Source organism: Ogataea polymorpha (assembly GCF_001664045.1).
Source record: "Ogataea polymorpha strain NCYC 495 leu1.1 chromosome Unknown OGAPOscaffold_6, whole genome shotgun sequence".
Lineage (NCBI taxonomy): Eukaryota > Fungi > Ascomycota > Pichiomycetes > Pichiales > Pichiaceae > Ogataea > Ogataea polymorpha.
Window position 1 is genome coordinate 637408 of NW_017264703.1, and position 23440 is coordinate 660847.

Genomic DNA, 23440 nt, shown 5'->3' on the forward strand with positions numbered 1-23440 from the left:
AATGTGAATATCTTTGTACATACTCAACTTAAAATTAATTACACCCTACAGACCAAAAAACGAGGTCCATATATAATATTTCAAAGCGCCATATCCTTGAATGAGTCCCACAAAACCTGAACTTCTAGTGTACTTCTTTTCTTATCAATATGAAAGATGTAATGATTTAAATTGAAACCAGAAGTGGAAGTGCAGATGTTTCGTCACACATATCAGTATGCACAAAGCTGACGTGGTATCTGTCTGATGTGGTATTACTTCCTAAGGTTGACAATAAATATATTATTCGGTATTCCACTCAGGAGCTTCTATATACCGAAAAATCGGACTAAAAGACTGATTTTACTCTTTTGTATTGTATCCCTGTCATAATGACACTAAATGTACACAACTGTTGAAGCGGAGTGTTCACCCATTGGCAGAGTTACCTTTGAGTTTACAACTCTTAATTCTCTATTAGATATCACTCAGCTAGTGGTATTACAGTATGCGTTTCATCCGAGATTAAAAGATACGCCAGCCAAAGATGACATGTATGCGCTTTATCAACACAATCTGTATAAAGTAGCATAACTCCTACGTCACTGCATCTAACAAGCTCAGATGGTTTTGCAAGCTCCAAGGATAAGACCTCGAACTTTGATAGAACTGTCCCGGGAGTTGTCTGAAGTTGCTCATCTATTTGTAGTGTGAAACAAGTGGTATCTCAACATTTTGTGCTTTCTTCATTCTTTGGATATGAAAAAAGTAAGTTTTTCTTTTAATTTTCTCAAGTAGTTGAGTACAATGTTTGAATTAGCTACACTACATTTCAATTTCAATGTTTCTACTGTGTACCTCTGATACATGTATGTGATAGAGTTCAGCACACAGTCGACTCGATTTATCTCTCACCCTTTTTATGTGAATTATTGTCCTGACTAAAATCAAAAAATTCATTCAAAATCATAATAAAGTAGTCATAAATCATGTCTAAGCTTAAATGATGAGCCTTTGTAGACCTAACATTGCAGAACCATGTTCAACATTTAAAACACTAACTAGATTTAAAGGAATTATTCCCACATTAGAATTCTATTTTGGTTTCGTAAATCCTGGGGCGAAAAGGCTACTTAGTAAACCATCCAACTCATCCAGGTTTGTGCGCTATTATTATTATTCTTCAAAGAACCTTCTCCAACACATCTCAATTGCCGTTGTATATCATTGGGGGGAAAGATTATCCTAGAAAGGTGCGAAATTTACTTCGATCAAATGAGTTGGAAAATTGGTATAAACTTGAAGATTTAAAGGTGAGCCTAATTTAAATACAGAATTTGACGTTTGAGTTTAGATATTACCGCAATTTAAAAGGGCCCAAACTTGATGGATCTTTGGAGGCTCGAACAGTTCTTGAGGTTACCCTAACAAGTTAAGAACGATTATTATATGCAGCCGTTAAGGATTGTGATATGAATCTAGTGGAATTGCTGGAGCCCATCGAAAAGGGTTAATAGTCTAGTGGTATGATTCCTGCTTTGGGAGCAGGAGGTCCTGGGTTCAATTCCCAGTTGACCCCATGTTTTTGAAATCAAGATTTTTTTACCTGTCATTTATTATCGGTGCACAGGAGATAAATGAGAATTTGCGCGAAGTATATCTGTTGTTTCCCTTTTGTTTACAAATTATACTGATTGTAGATTAAACTTTCGTTCGCAGAACTCACAACACGGCGATGATTATTGGTTTGAAGAACTCTACCTTGCAGCTAGCAAATCCTTTGTTATGGAGCTTCAAGCGGTTTTTTTCCGTTGACAGTGCCCTTTTACAAGAACCTTCCCGAGCAGAAATGAGAAAGTTATCACCATCAAAATTAAAAGAACTCAAACTACAGCACAAGCCAAAGGCTCCACAAAGTGCTTACCAAATGTTCATCAAACACAAGTTTGCAACTAACACGGACAAAAATACCAATCCACGAGACCTTCTTGGAAGATTTGCATCCGAATGGAAATCTGCCTCCGAAGAGGTTAAGGCACCATTTGTGAAGTCACATAAGGAGGCAGCTGATGAGTACGCAAAAGAATTTCAAGCATGGAAAGAGAAATATACTGTTCGTTCTCCATACATGAACTTTTTCATGTCCGTTTACCCTAAACGAGTCGTCAAAGATTTCAACCAAAATAGCTCGATCGTGAAACAGATTGCTGAAGAATGGAAGGCTTTAACACCAGAGCAAAAAGAATCATACAGATCAAAAGACTAAATCAGGTGTGTCACGTATCTGAGAAGTATCTGTTTTGGTGAGCTAAGTATGATAGTCAGAACCTGAAGTGGCGTATCAGCAAGACACAGATGCAAGATTGGGTGCTTCAGTTAGACTTACTTGCGATTGCGAAATCATGTATGTTGTAGTATATCAATTGGAAAGAATCCCATAAGTGTGTTTAGCGCAAAAGTAATTAGGATTATAGGTCTGATCGGCGAACACAACAACTAGTTTGAATTTGCTTATAATGATTTACTGTTAATTGCCGTCGATGAGAGCTGAATAATGAGGTTGCTCATGGCAGTAGTCATGCTATGCAGTTTAATTTTGCCTTTCAGAAATTTACAGCTAAAATCATATCTATCATCACCCCTACTGCATTTTTTCTCAAGACAGTAAATTTGAAAATTATCAATGAGCTTTTAAGATGCTGAAATTTAAAATATTACTACTATTATGTCCCATAGCTGTCACTTCGACAGTTAATGCTGACGATCCAGCATTCACCCATAGAGTTAACTTGGAGATTCAACAAAATGATGAATACCTAGGAAAATTATCACTAGGCCTTTTTGGATCTGTGGTTCCCAAAACAGTCAAAAACTTTTATGATTCATGTGAAACCAAATATACGAACACGACGTTCCATCTCGTTATTAATGGCTTTATGATACAGGGAGGTGACGCTGAAAATGATGATGGTACCGGGGGATACTCCATGTATGGGAAGGTGCAGGGGTCCCTCCCTGACGACAATTTTAATTTAAAGCATGACAGGGTAGGAAGGGTTTCAATGGAAAACTCAGGACCTGACACTGCAGGATCACAATTCTTCATCACTTTGGCTCCAACTGAATTTTTGGATGGTAAAAATGTGGTATTTGGTCAACTTACTGAGGGTTTTGAAACTCTGAGCGCAATACAAAGAGTTGCTAAAGATAGCAAAGATCGTCCATTGACTAATGTCACGATATTGAGTATCAAAAGGGAAATTACTGATGATCTGAGGGACAACAACATAGAGACTGCCGAGCGTCAAAATTTGAGGCCCACCGAAGAATTGGTTGGAAAAGAAGTGTCACAAGCTCTCAATCCAGTTGCTGAAGAAATCCGAGAAAGCCCTACATCACAGGTTTCCGAAGATAGCTTCTCTAAGCCTCACTTCTCCACAGAGGTCACAGGTGGTCCTTCCATGACCACATCAACAGAAACATTATCGATAAGCCCTACTAGTGACCGTCAGGTGCCAGATGAAATACAGTATCATGGAGGGCTGGAGCACAGCTCTAGAGTGCACATGGTCCTATTACCATTTTTCCTTTTTTTTATTCTACTGGCCACTATGTTCTTCAAATATCGAAACAAGGTTTTGTTCGCAATTAAGGGTCCAAGATATAGAAGGTTATGAGCTTTTTGCGGCCATAAGATCGGAAGTACTGTCTATCCCTGTCTTGCGGTAAATACAAAGTGTTGGGTATAGGACGATATACCTTTTGGACAGATCATAGATAAACTGTAGGTTATGGCTTTTGACGATCTGAGTAATGAAGCTGATAGATCCAGCAGGTGTTCGTAGAAACAGCCCAAGATCATCCACCAGTCGCTGCTTATCAAAGCCGTGGTATCCCTCAACGGTGTCAATTATACTCCATGTATCATTCTCAAAAGGAGAAAAAGAACATGATTCAAAAGCACAATCGGATATCACGTACGAAAATTGTTGCCAAAACCTTTTGTCATTCAGTTTCATTTCATCTTCAGTCTTGTCATATATTAGGGAATTGGATCTGATTTCGCCAAATAAGCTAGCCCCGGTCATACGAGACTTCACATTCAAATGTATCATGATTGGATCGCTGTTTGGGTACGAATTCACGACAGTAGACAGTCTATCATTCAATAGCTGCAATGCATAGCCACCAGGATAGTTGAAACTCGACACAAAACCAGCAAAAATGCTCAGAATGTAAGAGACTAATATCACCAAACAAACTAGCGTGAACATAATACTCTTCAACAATCTAGTTCTTGGTTCGATTTTGGCAAGAAAACAAGAGGCTGACAATAAAATACCTGGTGAAGAATAAATGATGAATCTCCACTCCTTATGTGGTTGAATCGACATCAGTAATATATACGCCCAAGAGGAAAATATGATAATCTTTGCTTTAGTTGAGTGATATGAAGGTACGAATAATCCGAAGAATGCCAAGCAAGGGACAACTGGTAGAATAAAAAGCTTGGGGACATACTTGGTCAGATATGAGTGAAAAGGTTCAGTTCCCCATTGTGCAGATTTGCCCTCTATTACGTTGAAGTAAAATGATTCCAATTCGGGAAAAGAAGGTTCTTGCCAAAAGTATGTATCAACTAGCATCGTCACCACTGATGCGCTGATTGAAGTTGCCAATAGTTTAGGAAAGGTGTTTCTTAACTTCAACTCCCTTAATGCAATGGCTATTATGTAAATTAAAATGCCAAATGCTAAAATCTCAGTTCTCAAGATGATACCTGTTGCCATGATTATGCAAATTCCGGATGTAGTACGTCCCTGCAGAATCCATGAGATACCTGTACTAACCATGGGCATCGCAACAAAGTTTGGTAGTGTACGAGATGCATAATAAAAGAAGTGAAATTGGGAAAATTGAAGTATGGAAAACCAAAGTTGAATACGTTCGCCATGGACAGACAATCTGACGCTCTTGAAGATTGCTCCTCGCAGCTTTATAAAAGTGATCAAGTTAACTAATCCAAGGGCAAATCTCACAGTGATTTGGCGAACTAACTGCGTATCCTTATGATAAAATGATGAGGATGGAATCCAAGCATCTAAAATGTCGACGATTGTCAACAAAGGCTTAGATACTATAAATATCATCAATGAACCAACAAATGATCGTTTGACAGCGCCCGGAAACTCTTTGTGGTCGAAATGAGGTACATCGTAAATTCCATAATTAATCAAATCGTGTACCGCATGCAAATTGAAGGACTCTTCGACTTTGGTGTAGGGAGATATAAGCAAATGATAGACTACAGTTGCAAAGAGTATCCAATCAAGCGCCCAAGTTTTCAATCCTGTATATGATGTATATGATCTTAGCATGCAAAATGGTGAATATTCCGAATTAGAATAGTAGATAACTTGAATTAAAATTGATCTTCCTATTTTTTGACTTTCAATATTTAGTGAAAAAAAAATCTAATTTATACGAGGTTCGTGATTGATGAATGAAGACGAGATCGATTTGATTCCTGAGCTGGTTGTTGAAGAAAATGAGCCCATTAGATACTCAAAGGACAGCAAAAAAGCTGCACGTTATAGAGAGCATTCTGGTTTAACTGAGAATGATGCGATAACTAGAATACCAATAACGATTGTCACAGGATATCTCGGTTCCGGAAAATCGACATTATTGGAACAAATTGCGAAAAAGGGTGATCGAAGGATTGCAGTTATTTTAAATGAGTTTGGAGACTCAGCGGCTATTGAAAAATCGTTGACAGTAAAAGGAGGCAACTCTCAAGAATATGAAGAATGGTTGGATTTAGGAAACGGATGTCTTTGTTGCTCGGTTAAAGATAATGGAGTTGCAGCTATAGAGAGATTGATAGCAAAACGAAAGGGTTTTGATTATATTCTTCTTGAAACAACAGGGTTGGCCGATCCCGCCCCCATAGCCACAATGTTTTGGCTTGACGATGCCTTATCCTCAAATGTTTACATCGATGGTGTGGTCACGGTGATAGACTCTGAAAACATTGAAAAATGGCTTTCAGATACAGGAGGTCATACACATGCGCCCACAACAACTGATAGCGATGTAACAATTGCTCACCTACAGATTGCTATGGCTGATGTAATTCTTTTGAACAAAGTCGATAAAATGGCCAGTGAAGATCTTGACGGATTGGAAGAAAGGGCGAAATCCATCAACACTTTTGCTCCGGTGTATCGAACAAGGTACGGAGACGTTGATCTTGATAAGATCTTGGATTTGCACGCATATGACACCAAAGACATCTCACCGTTTTTGAGAAATCAAGCTCTGTATCATGATTCTACAATCCACACAATTACCCTGGAGTTCTCGAAGCTTGACAAGGTCCAATATGAAAACTTTGAACGATTTCTGCAAGATATACTTTGGGTGGAAAATGATGCTGAGACATGGAATATGGAGATTTACAGAGCGAAAGGTTTAGTTTACTACGAAACGACTTTCAAGGTACTACAAGCGGTGCGAAAAACTTATGACATTATAGATGGTGGGGAAAGTGCTCCAGATAGAAAGACACTTCCAAACAGTAAGCTTGTTCTTATAGGAAAAGGATTATCGTTTGAAAAGTTGAAAACTCATTTTCAGAAATACGTTGGGCTTTCCTTGATTGAAAGCCAGTGAGAATATCATTATATGATTTTATGGTTTCAATTGCTGGCGAAAGCCAATATTAACAGCCTCTATATTGAGTAGTCCCAACAATCCAACCCAAACGAAGTAATCAAATAAAATTGCTTGTAACGAACTCGATCAAAGAGGCACAAGGTGCGTCATTTTTGGCAGGCCCAATAATAAAGGGGCTTTGATGTAACTCATACAGCTAGGTCCTTTTTTTTCTATGTGAAAGCACATTTACATACAACTTGCATTGTATTTACAAGGTTTCTTCTGATGCTGGAACTATATAATAAAATTGTTTTCATTTGCGAAAATTGAGCATGCTGTAACATAGTACACTAGATAACTAACTCAAGTGTTTTACTTAATGAAGTGAATTGGACTACCTTCTATGTTGGTAGCTTTTCACCAAAAGTTATATCAGATGCTGGCATGACTTTTTAAAAGAGACAGAATACCAGCTTAAATTTCGAGCAAAAAACTAGAAACTCTGAGAGAGGTCAGTAAAAATTCAATTAATTACCTAGTAAATTTTCCATAGAGATTTCCCACGCTTACGTCAGATTAAAAGCTTAAAGCTGGGAGTTAAACAGAGGACCACCCTAACACCTTACCCGATAAAATTTTTTTAAATTTTTTGATAACTCAAACTCGAAAAAATTGTATGATACATTTAATTAAACATAGTCAACATAATCAGCCCCTTCAATATTGATAGCCATATTGAATTGCATTACGGACAGTCAGAAGTTTACGTAAAAGCTAGAAAACGAATCTAATCAGTGAACATTGAAAGCTGGAATTTAGTGTGATAGTTTTTCAGTTCCAATTTCAACTATCAGCAGTTTTTTTGCGATCAGAGGATTTACAATGTCGTTTGAACAGAGATTCTCATCCCAATCCGATCAGAATCATCAAATAGCTACCTCCGGTCAAAATACATCACCAGCCTCTCGTCCTATGACGGCGTCAGGCGGCTCGACCGCAAACGGCTATCATTATAATGTTCCGAGTAGACGCTCATCTCTCTCTACTGCACCCTACACTATACCAGTAAAGAGTTCGACCAATATGCCACCAGGATCACAAAGGTTGTCATCATCATTTAGTGGCACCACCGGTCCGTACTCTATAAGCCCAGGAAACTTGGGGTCATCACCACACACAGGTGGTCCTATTCATAGTCATCTTCATCAACAACAACCCCAGCAATCCCATTTAGGCACTTCTGTTCCTATGCTAAGTAGAGAATTTGTCGTGCGTCGTATATCAGAGGGTGAAACTGGACGTTTGAAAGAAGAGCTGAAATGTGAGGCTTGTGGTAAGGGATACAAACACATTTCGTCACTGGCAAAACATCTTTGGGAACATACACCGGAGTGGAATATGACCAAGAAATTGCTTATTAGTAAGCACCAACAAGTTCAATTGCTAGAAGCCGCCAGCATTCTTTGCAGTATGACCGAAAACGGTTCGGAAATTGGGGGTTTTAGATCTCGTTCGCAATCTTTGAGCACTCCTTCTCCCGTCTACACTCAACCTACATCCTACCCTCAATCCAATCAACGACCCCAACAATCTCAATACGCGCCACACACAAAGTTACCTGCTAATTCGCCTCCCCTGCAATCTTTGTCATCTATCAATAATATTAGCAATTTCCGTGAGCACCCCACAAAAGAGACCAACGGTCCTATCAAAATAGAAAAAGAGCCACCAATATCTCCATCGCCAGATACTCAAATTGAGAATAATACCTCAAATTCTCCCTTGTCAATAGAGGAGCACGGAGAGGGAACTCCTACCAATTTGTCTCTAACCGCACCAAATTCAAACTCATGCTTGCACTCTAACTTAAGTCAATCTCTTATTGGGATAACAGCAAAAACACCAGTATACACTACCACATTACGGAAAAATTCCCTGTCACAATATCCTCCTTCATCGTTGTCAACCTCTGTATCAAGCACCCCACGGAAGAATATATTATGTCAAAAATCTAGTAGGTCAGATGAAGCGGACACCCAATACGGAAAAGATGGTTTGATGGCACCAAAAGTGGAAGAATCCACATCCTTCAGTGGTGAAAGCGAAAATGAAGACGAAGATAATCACTATGGCAAGGAATTTGTTCCAAGAGAAAACCGAGAAGAGGACGAAAAGATCTTTGGAGATTTAGAGGATTAATAAGGCTGAATATATTACTAAGTTCTTTCAACTATTAAGATGCTTTTTTGGATCACAAGAAAATCTAATTTTTCTTTTGTTGATCATTTATAACAAAATCATTGATAATAAAGAAGCTTAAGCAAGTTCAGCAATTCTCAATGCTTCTAGTATACATGTAAATTCTATCGTACGGACTAGATCGGTCATCATTAGGAAATTAGTTCTCTCTCCAGCGGTGTCCACATTTGCAACACTTGTAAAATGTCGTCATAGGTTCGTCGGCTGATCTGATTTGAAGCTGGAAAAAGTAGGCCTTGTCGAAGCCACAGCTTTCAACCGGACATTGCGTGACAGTTTGATCAACATTGTCCCACGCGCCTTCTCCTCCCAGAACGTCATCGACTTGTTTTCTCGGCAGTTCCTTTCGCTCATATATTAGAATGCCATCAATTGGAAACTCATAGGGACAAGTGGGACAGGTAAAACTGTTACTTCCACTAACCTCCGATCGCGCTACGACTAGCATGTTTGAGCAATGTGGACAAAAGGTGAGCATATAGACAACAAGAGTAGATCCTCAAAAAAAAATCAAGTAAGACCGGAAACATTAATTTTTTACTGGAAGCTTTAATTTATCCGTCGGAAACATTTAATTGATCTGTCTGCTGTATGGGATTCGTGACTCAAGTCACGTGAGAACAAGTCACGGAAAAGCAGAGCTATCAGTGTAGAAAGAAAGAGATGCAATTGCAAAAGGCGCCATCACTTATCGTCACCATGCAGCAGCATGGGCTTGATGTTATTATATGGAAACACAACTGTTTTTTCACGAAATAGAATACAAACCCATTTCGCAACACGACGTTATCAATCGAGGAACTCATTTTGAGTCACATGATTCCTCACATGATTCACGTCACGTCACATCACAATTATAGCCGATGCGTTACTAAGTTATTCACGACAGGTAGACCAAATCTTCTCACAGAGGTTACAGTGTTGGGTCTCACCTGTAGTCGTTATCGTTCAATAATCAAACTCTCACAAGAATGAAGGTTGCTTGTGCGTTTGTCAGACCTTTGAGCTTGATTGATGGCTAATAATACGCTTAATGCGGAAGAATTATTATAGTTCCTTTCACGATTTATGGGTCAGTAGTGACATGATAAAAATTGAGCTGAATTACATTTTGAGGCTTGTTTTACTTTGAGTCTTTCTTTTGATTCTCATCTTCTCAAATATTCATAACTTCAAAAATTGTTTACATTGTATAAAATCGATACAAGGCTATGCTGCCAAGCTTGTATCAAGTTGTACCTTTACAGAATCTCTAGCACCTACCAATCAACAGAAGTAGAATAATATTTGAGCCTTAACATCACGAATGTTACAGTGTAACTAAAAGGTACCTTAAATACCTGCCTTTTGATCGTTATGAAAATATTGGAGAGAGCTTAAAAGAGGAGCTAGACCGGAATCAACGCGTGGAAGAATAGCCAGCAAATAGTTTGAAAATGTCAGTCAGAAACCGTATTTATCAGTAAATCATAGTATGGTGAGTTTTAGAAAACACGATGTTGAGAATCTTGAAATGGAGTTGATGAGATCAGAAATGATTGTAGCTATCAGCTGAAGAACCCAAACAGGTTGTATCCCAAGACATTGCATATTGGACGCTCTACAGTCACCACAAGTCTAGTAAAGTGTACTAAATCGAACATGAGATGATCGATCATATTCTAGAGTCCATGAATAAGTTGTATTTTCATACAGCAGCCTTTCGTGGAGGGACCATAAACTTTGATAATTTTCATATTTTACTTTGAATAGTGTTGCAATTATCAAAAAGACAATACTGATGTCAAAGTTGTGTGTTTGCTCCATTGTTAATGCAGCTACTTCAAATACGCATCAACTGTGGTTAATAACCATTCTCCAGATATTCTCAATTTATATGAGAAACGAATACGCGGTGCTCCGTGGCGGACAATTAAGATTCTTTGCTACCAAGGCAATTTATAATCGGACGTGCCCTCATCAAAGTCTAATCCGTTTTCATTTCAGAAGCGTCTTCTTGGTTTGACAGGGTGTTATCAGCTAGATTTTTAGACTCTTGCAACTCATGCTGCGCACTGCTCGAAAAAAGCCTGTTACCATCTCCTGTTCCGCTTACGGCAGACTTAATATCTGCATCAGTCAAACCACCCGGTCCACTAGCAGAAAAATCTTTGGATGCCAGCACACTAGACAGATAAGGATGATCTGTCAATGACAAAACGGTGTCGGCATCCTCATTAATGCAATCTTTATAGGGGTCTCTTTCAACCGTAATCCAAGCTTTTATCTTAAATCCATAGGCTTTTGAAGGTTGTGGAGTTTGTGATTGGGATGCCTGATGATACTGTTGAGGTTGGGGAGTCGATTCGTGAGGTGTGAGTACGCCAGAAGGGCTTTGTGCAGACATAATGTTTTGGTGAGAAAAATTGGTCTCCTTACTGACTTTTTGAGGATGGTACCAATCTCTAATCCAATATCTGTCCTCGGTACTCGAATCGCCAGAATTTACCGGAAACGCGGTATTCTTCAAGCTCTGTTTATAAAGACTCTTTCTTAAAGACATTTCAAAGCCGGTTTGTGTTTTGGCTTTACCTCAAAAAAAAGTTTCGATAAAATAATAGATTAGGTCCAAATTACATAACCAACTTAAGTTGATGTGACTAATGAAACATTTGATCGATCTCTTATTGAAAGACTCGACCCAAAGGAACTTGTTATTAGATTTTATCCTCTCTATTCCCAGAATTCAATTGTGAGCTAGCTACAATTTATGATGCAGAGCATGTTTGAAACAATGGTGAAGATGTCTCATGAGGACGAATCAAAAAACCAGGAAGGGAATGTTTAGGTGTTCTCTTTTCTCGGGTTCTCAAGGTTGGACTTCCCTACTGTGATTAAAGAATGGAGCTGACATATAACAACCCGCGTGATTTGATTCCCAGGTGTGAACGAAAGAGCAAGTACTGTACATTGAGAATAGGCACCTTTGAGAACGGCAATTTGAATTTGGCCACTTGTGAGAAGGTATTCTTTAACCATGTTTTGGCACCGTAGCAATTCAGTTGCACTTATACTTTCAATATACAGTAAACCGTTCATACCAATGCAATTAACTCCGAATCAAAGCAAGGTCGTTCCTCATCGGAATCCTACTTAGCCCAGCTGTCATTATGAATTCAGGTTTTTGTGACGGGCTTCGAATGCAATGTCAGCTTCAAATGATTGGAGGAGCTTTCGCGACCATAGATCATATCTCTCGCCAAGAATCTGCAAAGAGAAAACACAAATTGGCCGTAGATTGCGGTAGACACTATGATTGAAAATGTCAGCCTCTAGGTTTTTTGATTTTTCTAACCTCAAGGCGAGGAGAAGCTTATTCACAGAGAAAAACTTTTGCATAACTACATCATTAGAGTTGAAAGAACTGCTACATATTTGGATGCTAATCATTATTTTTGGCATTCAAAGGCTAAAACTATGCATGTTCGAAAAAATGAAGATCATTAGCTCTGAACTCTCCACCCATGACTTGACTGCACTAATTTGCTGAGCATTACAGCATTGATGACATTCACAGCGTGAAAGGGACAAACATTGTTTTGGCGACTATCACGAAGTTTGAAATCGGCAACAAGTCCAGCTGGGACTCAGTTTTGCTGCTGATGATCAATATTTATGCGACAGTGCTTGGAAAAATATCGAATGTATTTTTGAGTCATTGGTGAAGACGATATACCACGAGTCTTCAAATGGTTTATTACGTCTCAGCTGTTGTAACTAGAAGTACAGCTATTACAGCGATATGGCTCGGACATGTCATGGATTCTGAATAAGAGGATGTCCTCTTCGAAAGGCACCCGACAACAAATAAAATTGCTCTAACACGGTTACGGTTAGTTCCCGTTCCAAAATTAAGCTAGTAGTCACGAGTTTGCCCTTGGACAAAACTGCTAAATATCCCTATGAGAAGCCATAATCAACCATTGGCAAATTAAATAACACAGCTAGAATTTGAAGGATCACTTTGAGTAGAATTTGCTGTAATACTAACATAGTATATCAGGACGAATTTATACTTTGAACAGCAGCAATCAAATGAGGCCACTACGAAAGCTGTCAAGATTTGTCAAAAAGTGAAGGACAGAGACATTATGCCATCCCTCTTTCAAGGAAAAATTCGATGATGTATAGACCCAATGCATTTCGATGGGTGAAGAGAGGATATAGCTGTTCTTATTTTAAACCACAATGAGTTTGCTCACGACCGAGGATCAAGTCGTTCGAACTTCTTGGCTTCCCCAAAGATAAAAAAAGAGGGTAGAAACTAAGGTGGTAGATTTATATCGAGTACTGGATGAGATGATGGGGGTAACATCTGAGAAGTGCGAGCGAGTGTCAATTTCCAGCTCTTTAATAGACCACGAAAAGAAAACAGCTACGATGAAGAATAGCATATTTTCCCAGTTGAAACATATTGGTGCCTGGAACCAGCGCTGATTGAAGACAAAATATAACGACATGATAAAAGATCTCTCCTTGGAATAGATCTGCTCGTTTGAGTCGGGTTCAGTTCCTTGCCGAATCTGAATATTCCAGCGAGTGAGAAAAAAGAGTTCATTAAAAATGCAAAATACTATGACATCATAGACTCTACAAGCCGATCACAACAGGTAGTGTTGTTCTACATCAATTTCACTGAGATTCGTGTTTAGTTCTACAATATAATCTTCGTTTCCACACAGTGCGAAACTCTTGAAATCCTTCCAATCGCTCATGTCACTTGAGTTTGGAAAAAGTCAGATCTAAACGGACCTCAGGAACCTTATATTAAGGTTGAATTTGATGCTGACAAAAATTGAGTAATATTGAAGGATTGTTTTAGTAGAAGACTGATTATACTCATATTTTCAAATCCTCACACGAGTTCAAATGAAGATAGTTTCGCGGCCTGGTATATGATTCAAATACGCTCTAAGAGCTCTTGCTCTAATAGTGATTTTGATAAACTCTCGGTTGTCCCCGTCAACAAGTAGTCATTGTTATTGATCTCCTGTTCAAATTCGTTATCAGATTGGCCAATTTGATTTGGAATTTCACGCTGTATGAATTTCGATCGATAGAGATATGCTGAAGTTGCCACCATGTTTGTATTACTTTCATCACTTGAACTAGAGTTTGAGTTGTCTGCATCCAATGGACCTGTTCTCATTGAACCAATATCCAGAGAAGGAGTCTGGCCCAAAGAGAATGGTTGTTTATACTGGAGTCCTGCTGTGTCGCTGTGGTCCGAATTTATTGGGTTGATTTTCAGCAGCTCCAACTCATGAACAGGATGATGCTTTTCACAGTCTTTGTCGGATGATCGCTCGAACCAAATTTGCTTATCCTTGCTGCTAGAATCTTCGACATTCAGCTGATTTGGTGAAGTATCTCTAATGTAATATAGCTCAATAATCTTTGCATAAATGCGATCCTTGCTAATTTGCCAGGACTTGCTTAGTTCTGTGAAATTGAAACTCACGCTGAATTGATGATCTTTCGGACTAATATGTTTAACTATACCTTTTAATATATTTAGCTGCTGCTCAGACCAGCTAATGGGGCTGAGGTCCTCATTTATGATATGCCCATCCACGGATCGAATAAACACGGTAGGATAAATCGAGTTATTACAGCTCATTCGTAAGAGTGGCACAAATCTTATTGCGATAAGTTATACCACTCCTCACACTTCAGTTTGTACTAGCGATAAAAAAAAAATAAATTCTGAAGCTGCTAGAGATCAGTTACAGCTAACATTTTAACAGAAACAACAGTGGAACCTTTTCATAGTGTAGATGGGTCCATCAGCTTTCAAACTAAAACAAGTACGAGCGTAGGGAAAACAAAATTGCATGACTTCTCCGTTGTCTATCGTCTGGATACTTTCAAACTTTTGACTCTTCTTAGTAAACCCGTGGTTTCATCATCTTTCTTCCTTAATCTATCCACAAGACTTTTCTTTCTACCCAGCTCCCCTCCATCCTTCTTTTCGTGAACTCCATAGGCCGGAGCCCCATCTAAGAATGTGGAAGAGCCAAGCCCCAAAGTTGTATCGCCATGGATTGGAGCAGACTTCACATTTGAGTCAAATGCAACGACATTTGGGTTAGGCTTTAAATCAAGAAATGTGCTATTTGAAGCGGAAGCTCGCTTTACCACGACTCCATTGCTGTATGGGCTTTTGCCTGCAGGTTGAACGCCCTTTGATGTTGATGTGTATATTGGCTCTTCTTCATTGTAACCGAATACCATATCAATTTGTTGATCCCTGTTGTTCTTGGGAGCCATCCCTTTGATCGAATTATTTGGACCATCAACTGGGAACGCCATAACGGGTGCGGCTTTAGTATCTTTGTTTCTATGAGGCGTACAAGCATCAAATGGACCATCGTGGTGAAAACCGCCACCCGAAAAAAACCCAGTAACATCCAACTTGTCTATGGTATCCAGGTTCTTTGGTTTATCCATCACAGTTTGTTTTTTGGACCGATGGTGTCGATGAGATCTATGCTCTTTGTGGCCGCGAGAGGATCTGTACTCAATAGACTTGTGTGGTCTGCTAGACTCACCCGCACTTTTAGATCTGACTCTGCCATCTGGCGCAATTTTAGTGACCACTGTCCCTGTCATCTGCTCTGCATCCAACCGTTTTCCATTATGCTCCCTACGGGTTTTATAATATTGCTTTGGGGCGGAGGATGACGCAGGAAATGGATTAGGAGAAGACTCGCTTGAACTAGACTCGCTGCTTTGTTTTAATTTCTCGTCTTTGGGATACTCATCTTTCTGGTATTTATTTGTGACTTCATCGTAAGGAGGCGGTAGGTCATGGTCATCATAATAATCAGAGTGTTCATCGTATTGGGCATGTTTATGAGGTTTTCCTGGCAACTGGTGAGAAGGTTTTGACAAACTGCCTTGTGAATGATTTCGAACATTTCCAGTTCCAGTTGAAGAAGGAGATAACATTTCGGTGAACGGATTGTTAGACATCTTGGAATAAAGTCTAAAGGGTTAGTAATTTAAAACTTTATATTGTGTCGCGACAGCAAAACAAAGTTGAGGCACAGCCTGCAAGTCAAGAAAGAATATTGGGAAGCTTGGCTTTTCTCGTGTATCACACAAATCCCTTGTAAATATTATGGGGTCACCAACAAGCAAAAATGCTATTCAACCGGTAAAGTGATCCTCCCCCATCTTATAGGGGTTTAGTGGCTGTCAAGGACCAAATATCTCTAAGATATAAAGCCAAATATCCCTAAGATATAAAGTTCTGTTAGATTATCTTTGCACTGGAGACCCCCGTGTGGACAAAAAATTGCGGCTTCTTCAAATACTTATTCGATCGATACTCCATGTTCATGTGTTCTCAATGTTGATTTGACTTGCAAACTGATTGCATCCGTGATCTTTTATGACCCGTGCGTGCTTCAACCTCGAAGTTTTTTTTTGATTTCCTCAATTTGGAATTCACCATACTTACATCGATGACTCTGATTTCGCAGAATACAATTCTGGCTCAGTATAAGTCTTTGTTGAAGGATGAATCTCGTTGTCTGAATCCATACTTTCTTCCGCGTGATTCTCCAACCAACGCCTGTAATTCAAATCATCACCGACCATCCTTGATTCTTCTTGTAGAATAGCCGACCTGAAAGGGTTGTTCGAAGACAATCGCTTAGAGCGGGAACCCGCAGATGAAGTTGACAAGTTGGAATGGCTATACATTATGATTTCTTATGATTCCTTTGAAGTAGTTAGTGTTGCTCAACGTACCCAGATGTTTTGAAGCTGTTGATGGGCCAGAACACTGCGATAAACCTACAGTTTTTGACTTGAATGGTTTTAATTCAATCTATGGTTTTAGTGCCTGAAGTAAACAATGTTTTCCCGGTGAGCACTTCTATTTAAGTGCTGGAATAATTTTTTTTGGGGAACACGACGCGTGTAAGAAAATGTCTACTTTGGGAAAAAACGATGTGCTCCGGCTGTTTAATACGAAAGTGTTGAGTTTACTAAATATCTTTAAACAGAGAAGACTCAATCTTTGGCTTTTCGTTGTGCCTTACTTCTTTCAGCTGCCTTCTGTATCACTTGCAATGCTTCCTCCTGTAATTCTTCTTGTGCTGCCTTGATGAGGTCTTGGTCGAGCAGGTCCCCTTTTCTTGCATCATCAATCATCTTTTTGACGGTGATAAGTTTTCGCTTTAATGTGTCCGCCTGGGTTGTATCCACAAAGCTCTCAATTTCCTTGAGAGCTTGTTCGGTATCGAACACTATTAGCTCCAAGTTGTTGACTAATTTCAAGAAATTAAGTTTCACCTGATCTTGCTCTGTTGTTTGTTTACTTTCATCTACCAACCGTTTGACTTCCTCATCAGTTAGGCCACCCTTTCCAAACACGGTAATGGATGATTTCTTTCCAGTTTGTTTATCTCTTGCACTCACTTTGAGGATCCCATCCGCGTCAACATCAAACATCACTTCAATTTGTGGCGTGCCCTTGGGTAAGGGTGGAATATCAGTGAGTTTGAACTTTCCAATTAATATGTTGTCCTGCACCAAAGGCCGTTCTCCTTGATAGACATTGATATCTATTGAGCTTTGCCCATCTACAGCGGTTGAATACATTTGAGTGACTCTGCAGGGAACCGTAGAATTACGTGGCAAAAGTGGTGAAAACATGCCCCCATATGTTTCAATTCCGAGAGTCAAGGGTGTAACATCCAAAAGTAACACATCCTTCACCTCTCCCGAAAGGACAGCGCCTTGAATAGCAGCGCCAAGAGCCACAGCCTCATCAGGATTAACTTGAGTTGTTGGCTTTATACCAAAAAAATTCTCGACAGTGTTTCTTATTTTAGGCATTCTGGTCATTCCACCAACGAGAATGACCTCGTCGATATCTTGCACTTTCAAGTCAGCGTCTTTGAGAGCTTTTCTGACCGGAAGTATTGTCCGCTCAATCAGATCCGCACTCATGTTATCAAGTTCCTCTTCTGTGAGAGGTATACTGATGCTTTCAGTTTTTGTAATGAAAGGCAAATCAATTGTAGTACTCTTCACATGTGATAGCTCAATTTTGGCCTTCTCTGCAGCTTGACGAATTCTTTGAACTGCAATTTTATCTTGACGAAGATCGATACCGGTTTTCATTTGGAATCGTTTCAAAATAAATTCGACTAATATATTGTCCAAGTCTTCACCACCAAGATGTGTGTCGCCATTGGTGGATCGTACCTCAAACACACCGTCCTCAATATCAAGTATCGAAATGTCAAATGTTCCGCCGCCTAAATCATAAACCGCAACAATACCGTTATTTTTGTCCTTACCTCCAATACCATAGGCTAGTGAAGCAGCCGTAGGCTCATTTATCACCCTTACCACATTGAGTCCAACTAGTTCACCTGCTTTCTTGGTCGCCTGCCGTTGTGAGTCGTTAAAGTATGCGGGAACTGTAATAACCGCATTTTTTACCTCTTCGGCTAGTTGTAGCTCAGCAACCCTTTTCATCTCGCGTAATATAAAACCACCTATCTGGGCCGGCGAGTATGATAAGCCTTGAGCAATGGTTGTTTGCAGCCAGGCATCTCCATTAGCATGCTCTACGACTTTGTAGGGCAGTCTTTGAATATCCTTTTGAACCTCATCATCATTATATTTCCGTCCAATCAATCTTTTAGTAGCATAGAAGGTGTTCTCATGGTTGATAATACTTTGGCGTTTTGCAGCTGTACCAACAAGAACATCACCTTCTTTTGTGAAAGCTACAATGGAGGGTGTTGTACGGTCGCCATTTTGATTTTCAAGGATTTTAGGTTTATTACCTTCTAACACCGCAACTGCAGAATTGGTTGTTCCCAAATCAATGCCAATCACTTTCGATGACCTCACTTTTTTCGATACGCTGCGGATTTGATGTGAAGCGTTGAAAAGCCTCCTTGAGTTTGCTTTCAGTTGGAAACGAAACATTGCAGAATCAAACTGATTTTTTTTTTTGCCTCTAAACTAACCTACATAAATAGATTGTACACACTGATATATGTATTACATACGTTATTGGCACACAGCCCTAGAAAAACTTGCAACGAAGAATACTGGCCTGGTGTACTACAACTCGAGGAGCGACCCACTTCCAACACTTCTCCATGATTTCATGTCAAGATTCCAACCTTTCCATTGGGCTAGACGCTCACGGATGTCAACTATATCAAGATAGTCGTTTGATAAATTATTGAAACCGTTGAATGTTTGGAAGCTGGGGGAAGACTGCGTAGGAGAGCCTTTTTCAAGCGAGTAGTTATGAACGGTTTCACCGCTATTGGAGGTCTCAGCACGATGCACGTCATGAATCTTTTCACTCAATTGTCGCTCCAAGCTATCGTTTAGAATTTCGAGAGATTGAACCTTCTCTTCGAGTGAACTAATTTTTGACGTCAAAAGTAGCTGGGCTGATTTCAACTCCTGATTTTCTTTCAAAACTTTAGAATTCTGCTCGATCGCATCACGAAGCTTTGCTTCTAGGTATTTCACCTGCCTCGAAGGGTCCTCATCGTGTCTTTCCTCCGCATATTGAGAGTTGGTTTCGTCGACCAGCGAAGATTGTTGTTTTACCTCACTCTCGGCATTCAAATCAGGCGAATTAGATGAGCCCATAACCTCCCGTTTTAGGGATTCCTGGCTTTTGCGATCGCGAACATGCTGATAGTCGTTATCATCAGATTTTTGCCCTTCTGATATAATCTGTACTTCTTGTTCATTGACGATATTTTCAGACCCTGAAATGCCATCATCAGGAGTCACCAGTGTTTCAGAATCGTCATCTTCAAAACCTTTACCCGTGTCCAAACCAGTTGCTGTATTTGCCATTGTCGTCTTGAAGCTGTGGTCAAGTTTTCCCTTATATTTGGATTCGCGTTCATGGTCCCCGACATTGCCCTTCTTCTTACCTTTCTTCTTTTTCTTCAGTTCCTCGAACTTCTTCCGGGCTTGCTCCAGTCTTTCTTCTTTGCTTATCTCATTGTCGTTCACCATAATGAGAAGTCCTGTAAAAGGCTCTAAGATTCAGCACGCCAATTTTTTATAGAATAACAGAAGAATGAACGACTCCGTACACCACGTGTAAAGTATCATTACTTGCGTAGTTGAGAAGTTCCATTTAATAGACTACAGTAGCCTTAGATCTAAACTACTAATAAGGTGTCATTGAGAATTGCCCTCAAAAACGGCAACTACTGTATACTTCAGTATAATTGTCACACTGGTAATCTCTAAAGATTATTACATCACAAATGTTTAGATAAGTGCCGAGCGGTCTCGCCAAATTTTTGCCAGGTTGGCTTGGCGGCCGGCAGAAAATTTAAAAATTCGTGGCATTTCAAGATAACTTGTTTTTCCTTTGTGATAAAGTTTTCACTAAAGATGTCTGAGAAAAAAGAGGACCCTCCAGTCGCCACTATCCAGCCACCACCACAGAGCAGCTCGCTTTTGAGCCAGCTTGCCAACTCTGGCCCAGTGTCTATATTTGCTTATTGCGCATCTTCTATTTTGATGACTGTTACTAATAAATACGTTGTTTCTGGTGATTTCAATCTGAACTTTTTTTTACTAGCCATTCAATCTATTGTTTGTTTGATCACCATTTCTATACTGAAGTTCCTTGGGATCATCACCTACAGAGAATTCAATTATATTGAGGCGAAAAAGTGGTCACCAATTGCTTTTCTTTTGGTTGGAATGATTTACACATCCTCTAAGGCTTTACAATTTTTGACGATCCCAGTCTACACTATTTTCAAAAATTTGACCATCATTTTGATTGCATATGGTGAAGTTTTATGGTTTGGTGGTTCAGTGACTTCCATGGCTTTGGGATCTTTCATTTTGATGGTTCTTTCTTCTGTTGTTGCGTGCTACGGTGACAAGGATAGTTCTACTGGAAATATGGTCTTTGGTGTTGGATATTTCTGGATGTTCCTCAACTGTTTTTCATCAGCTACTTTCGTGCTTTGCATGAGGAAGAGAATCAAGCTGACCAATTTCAAGGATTTTGACACCATGTTCTACAATAATTTATTATCCATTCCGATTTTGTTGATTGCTTCTTTTGTTTTGGAAGACTGGTCTCCCGAAAATGTGGCTATCAACTTCCCTGAGGCCAACAGAAATTCAGTTATCTTTGCTATGATTTTCTCAGGTGTTTCCTCTGTTGGAATTTCCTACTGTTCTGGCTGGTGTATCAGAGTTACATCATCAACTACTTATTCAATGGTCGGAGCGTTGAACAAGTTGCCGATTGCGTTGAGCGGACTGATCTTCTTTGATGCTCCTATCAACTTTTTCTCAATTTCCTCCATTTTTATTGGCTTTGTTGCAGGCATTGTTTACGCTGTTGCAAAACAACAACAGCAAAAAGAGAAAAACCAACAGCTACCTAAATAAGTGACTCTTGCAATCACATTGGCCCCATATAGGAGTACAGGTATACAGTAGATTCCGGTAATAGAAACAACTGATTGCTAATGCCCTAAGCTAGTTAGTTAGTTTGATCAAGCTTCAAACTATAATCAACGATCGCACATCCTTGATGCACGGAAGATGTAGAGTAAATATCGATGTCATTGCACAAGAATTGAGAAATGTTTTCTAAAGTCAACCCTCCGCTACACTCAAGCAAGAACTGGCGTTTACCTGACCACTTTTTCTTCAGAGATTGAGAGACAGCTTGAAGTTCAGGTCCATTAAAATTATCCAGCATGATTATGTCGGCTCCTGCATCAATGGCTTCATCTGCTTCCGTTTCGTTCTGAACTTCGACTTCTATTTTAGTACTAAAGCCAGCCACAGTCTTTGCATTTTTGACAGCCTGTCTGATCGACCCTGTTGCCCAAATATGATTGTCCTTGAGCATTACCATAGACGATAAGTCATACCTGTGAGTGTCCACCCCTCCTACAAGCATTGCATATTTTTCAAGCAATCTTAGTCCTGGTGTAGTTTTCCTGGTCCCCGCAATGATTCCTGTATAACCGGCTTCTCTTGCTTTTTTGATAGTGATGTGTGACTGAGTAGCGATGCCACTCAACCTGCAAATGATATTGAGAGACAGCCGTTCTGCAATCAAAATATTTTTAACTTGCCCTCTAACTGTACACGCTTTAATCTTCCCACTATCAGTTTCCGAGGGTCTCAAAAATGTTCCTTCATCTACATGCCACTCATAACTAAGTCCGCATTGTTGATATACTTCATTCGCAAAAGGAACTCCACAAAGAATTCCGTCTCCTTTACAGAAGAGGGTTGCGGTCTGAACGTTATTTCCGACCACATATCCCCCGTAGTCGAAAGAAGGAATGTCTTCTTGTAACCACTCAGAAATCTGCTGTTTCCATTTTGTGGATAACGGAAGCAAGTGCTCAAATTTAGGATTTGGATTTCTATATGTTGTCATCGTCACCGAAAAAAATGATTATAGGGGAAATTTATAATTTACTTTGCTGGTGGACAATACGCTGTCACTGCTCCTCAAAAAGTTAGCAGGGGAACACTAATTCAAATCCTGCTAATTACACATTACACCAGAATTTTAATGCTCAGCAGTCCCCTCGAATCTGATGTTAGTGATACTAGACTCCTCATCGGTAAAAGAAAAATGTCATCACAGGGTTCACCACTTTCATGTGCTGAAGACATAGATGCCCATACCAGAAAAAGACCTCGAAACCTAAAGCAGGCTCATTTTTCCACTCCCATGAAGCGAACGGTTTGCTCAGAATGTCAGATGTCATATATGCAACACATGAAATCCGATCGCCAATTGCATGATAAATATCATCGGCGCGCTATCGAAGGAATAGAGCTCGGCCCAACCAACTCCCTGCTATGTAACCTGATTGAACGGCACCAATTGAAATCTGGAGTTGATGGAAAGATAGTAGAGGTCAACTCTGAGTCGTCTAAAGAGATTTCTGTCGCCGAAGAATTCCTTGATATTGTCAACAACATTTTGAGTGCCCCCCAAGATAATAGGGACTGGTCTTCTGACCCAAATAGAGGCAAGGTTTTTATGTTCGTGATCAGGAATAAGGCAGTCGGGATTTGTTCGACTGAACGAATAAAAGAGGGAAAGTGGATGGTTTATGATACAGGAGAATTAGTACCAAAACAAAAGATACCTTTGGCTATTGGGATTTCGCGAATATACGTGAGTCACAAATACAGAAGAATGGGTATAGGGCTTCGTCTTTTGTTCGCCGTTCAACAACACAGTATATATGGTTTGACGCTTACAAAATATCAAATTGGCTGGAGTCAGCCAAGCGAGTTTGGAGGCAAACTTGCTCTTTCATTCAATGGCGTGAAGCACAAATCAGGCAAAATGCTCATACCCATCTATGAGGAACGATAATGATATGTGCATGACAAATATCGTTCTAACGCAGTTTTGCGGCTGTGCTAAATCGAAAAGTACATAAATTTCGTGTTGTTTACAAAAACAAACTCCCTCATCTAAAGAATC

The 23440-nt window shown here is 39.7% G+C and overlaps 14 protein-coding genes and 1 non-coding gene across 15 annotated transcripts; 7 read left to right on the plus strand and 8 right to left on the minus strand.

Annotated features, from left to right (window-relative positions):
* Positions 1-1486: 1486 nt before the first annotated feature.
* On the plus strand, positions 1487-1558 carry OGAPODRAFT_t59. Its single transcript has one exon. It is a non-coding gene; the product is annotated as a tRNA-Pro (tRNA).
* A 101-nt stretch (positions 1559-1659) lies between these two features.
* OGAPODRAFT_17207 (uncharacterized protein) lies at positions 1660-2618 on the plus strand. Its single transcript, XM_018354966.1, has one exon. The coding sequence runs from the start codon at positions 1715-1717 to the stop codon at positions 2243-2245; it is 531 nt and encodes a 176-aa protein (XP_018209378.1). The 5' UTR covers positions 1660-1714; the 3' UTR covers positions 2246-2618.
* A 97-nt stretch (positions 2619-2715) lies between these two features.
* OGAPODRAFT_102504 (uncharacterized protein) lies at positions 2716-5366 on the minus strand. Its single transcript, XM_018353118.1, has one exon. The coding sequence runs from the start codon at positions 5355-5357 to the stop codon at positions 3651-3653; it is 1707 nt and encodes a 568-aa protein (XP_018209379.1). The 5' UTR covers positions 5358-5366; the 3' UTR covers positions 2716-3650.
* Positions 2736-3224, plus strand: OGAPODRAFT_36211 (uncharacterized protein; the record flags this gene model as incomplete). The annotated part of the gene is made up of 1 exon (XM_018355319.1): positions 2736-3224. A coding segment is annotated over one exon (489 nt), but the record flags the coding sequence as incomplete, so codon positions are not given.
* A 110-nt stretch (positions 5367-5476) lies between the features above and the next one.
* On the plus strand, positions 5477-7096 carry OGAPODRAFT_17208 (uncharacterized protein; the record flags this gene model as incomplete). The annotated part of the gene is made up of 1 exon (XM_018354967.1): positions 5477-7096. A coding segment is annotated over one exon (1178 nt), but the record flags the coding sequence as incomplete, so codon positions are not given.
* A 266-nt stretch (positions 7097-7362) lies between these two features.
* OGAPODRAFT_77774 (uncharacterized protein) lies at positions 7363-8838 on the plus strand (the record flags this gene model as incomplete). Its single annotated transcript, XM_018356374.1, has 1 exon — positions 7363-8838. The coding sequence occupies exon 1, from the start codon at positions 7522-7524 to the stop codon at positions 8836-8838; it is 1317 nt and encodes a 438-aa protein (XP_018209382.1). The 5' UTR covers positions 7363-7521.
* A 17-nt stretch (positions 8839-8855) lies between these two features.
* On the minus strand, positions 8856-9378 carry OGAPODRAFT_17209 (uncharacterized protein). Its single transcript, XM_018354968.1, has one exon. The coding sequence runs from the start codon at positions 9344-9346 to the stop codon at positions 9038-9040; it is 309 nt and encodes a 102-aa protein (XP_018209383.1). The 5' UTR covers positions 9347-9378; the 3' UTR covers positions 8856-9037.
* A 1285-nt stretch (positions 9379-10663) lies between these two features.
* Positions 10664-11448, minus strand: OGAPODRAFT_17210 (uncharacterized protein). The gene has a single exon (XM_018354969.1). It carries the CDS (start codon positions 11438-11440, stop codon positions 10865-10867), a length of 576 nt encoding a protein of 191 aa, XP_018209384.1. The 5' UTR covers positions 11441-11448; the 3' UTR covers positions 10664-10864.
* Positions 11449-11520: 72 nt separating this feature from the next.
* On the minus strand, positions 11521-13250 carry OGAPODRAFT_17211 (uncharacterized protein). Its single transcript, XM_018354970.1, has one exon. The coding sequence runs from the start codon at positions 12325-12327 to the stop codon at positions 12046-12048; it is 282 nt and encodes a 93-aa protein (XP_018209385.1). The 5' UTR covers positions 12328-13250; the 3' UTR covers positions 11521-12045.
* A 336-nt stretch (positions 13251-13586) lies between these two features.
* Positions 13587-16783, minus strand: OGAPODRAFT_17212 (uncharacterized protein). Its single transcript, XM_018354971.1, has 2 exons — positions 16403-16783; positions 13587-15925 (listed from the first exon to the last, which is right to left on the minus strand). Exons 1-2 carry the CDS (start codon positions 16645-16647, stop codon positions 14788-14790), a joined length of 1383 nt encoding a protein of 460 aa, XP_018209386.1. The 5' UTR covers positions 16648-16783; the 3' UTR covers positions 13587-14787.
* Positions 13838-14557, minus strand: OGAPODRAFT_14414 (uncharacterized protein; the record flags this gene model as incomplete). Its single annotated transcript, XM_018353416.1, has 1 exon — positions 13838-14557. One exon carries the CDS (start codon positions 14555-14557, stop codon positions 13838-13840), a length of 720 nt encoding a protein of 239 aa, XP_018209387.1.
* Positions 16784-16906: 123 nt separating the features above from the next.
* On the minus strand, positions 16907-19956 carry OGAPODRAFT_95456 (uncharacterized protein; the record flags this gene model as incomplete). Its single annotated transcript, XM_018357750.1, has 2 exons — positions 16907-18859; positions 19040-19956. 2 exons carry the CDS (start codon positions 19954-19956, stop codon positions 16960-16962), a joined length of 2817 nt encoding a protein of 938 aa, XP_018209388.1. The 3' UTR covers positions 16907-16959.
* Positions 19957-20367: 411 nt separating this feature from the next.
* OGAPODRAFT_17214 (uncharacterized protein) lies at positions 20368-22362 on the plus strand. Its single transcript, XM_018354972.1, has one exon. It carries the CDS (start codon positions 20473-20475, stop codon positions 21361-21363), a length of 891 nt encoding a protein of 296 aa, XP_018209390.1. The 5' UTR covers positions 20368-20472; the 3' UTR covers positions 21364-22362.
* Positions 20368-22372, minus strand: OGAPODRAFT_102519 (uncharacterized protein; the record flags this gene model as incomplete). The annotated part of the gene is made up of 1 exon (XM_018353119.1): positions 20368-22372. The coding sequence occupies one exon, from the start codon at positions 22370-22372 to the stop codon at positions 21458-21460; it is 915 nt and encodes a 304-aa protein (XP_018209389.1). The 3' UTR covers positions 20368-21457.
* Positions 22373-22431: 59 nt separating this feature from the next.
* OGAPODRAFT_17215 (uncharacterized protein) lies at positions 22432-23422 on the plus strand. Its single transcript, XM_018354973.1, has one exon. It carries the CDS (start codon positions 22574-22576, stop codon positions 23327-23329), a length of 756 nt encoding a protein of 251 aa, XP_018209391.1. The 5' UTR covers positions 22432-22573; the 3' UTR covers positions 23330-23422.
* Positions 23423-23440: the final 18 nt, after the last annotated feature.

What these genes read in the sequence shown, in the direction of transcription:
- OGAPODRAFT_17214 (XM_018354972.1), top strand. Translation starts at nt 20,473, where the DNA reads ATGACTGTTACTAATAAATACGTTGTTTCTGGTGATTTCAATCTGAAC.
- OGAPODRAFT_17212 (XM_018354971.1), bottom strand. Translation starts at nt 16,647, where the DNA reads ATGTATAGCCATTCCAACTTGTCAACTTCATCTGCGGGTTCCCGCTCT. An exon ending in GCGAAATCAGAGTCATCGAT is followed by an intron (nt 15,926 to 16,402) that starts GTAAGTATGGTG and finishes CTAACCCTTTAG; the next exon opens with ACTTTATTCCAAGATGTCTA.
- OGAPODRAFT_17210 (XM_018354969.1), bottom strand. Translation starts at nt 11,440, where the DNA reads ATGTCTTTAAGAAAGAGTCTTTATAAACAGAGCTTGAAGAATACCGCG.
- OGAPODRAFT_17209 (XM_018354968.1), bottom strand. Translation starts at nt 9,346, where the DNA reads ATGCTAGTCGTAGCGCGATCGGAGGTTAGTGGAAGTAACAGTTTTACC.
- OGAPODRAFT_102504 (XM_018353118.1), bottom strand. Translation starts at nt 5,357, where the DNA reads ATGCTAAGATCATATACATCATATACAGGATTGAAAACTTGGGCGCTT.
- OGAPODRAFT_17215 (XM_018354973.1), top strand. Translation starts at nt 22,574, where the DNA reads ATGTCATCACAGGGTTCACCACTTTCATGTGCTGAAGACATAGATGCC.
- OGAPODRAFT_17211 (XM_018354970.1), bottom strand. Translation starts at nt 12,327, where the DNA reads ATGATTAGCATCCAAATATGTAGCAGTTCTTTCAACTCTAATGATGTA.
- OGAPODRAFT_17207 (XM_018354966.1), top strand. Translation starts at nt 1,715, where the DNA reads ATGATTATTGGTTTGAAGAACTCTACCTTGCAGCTAGCAAATCCTTTG.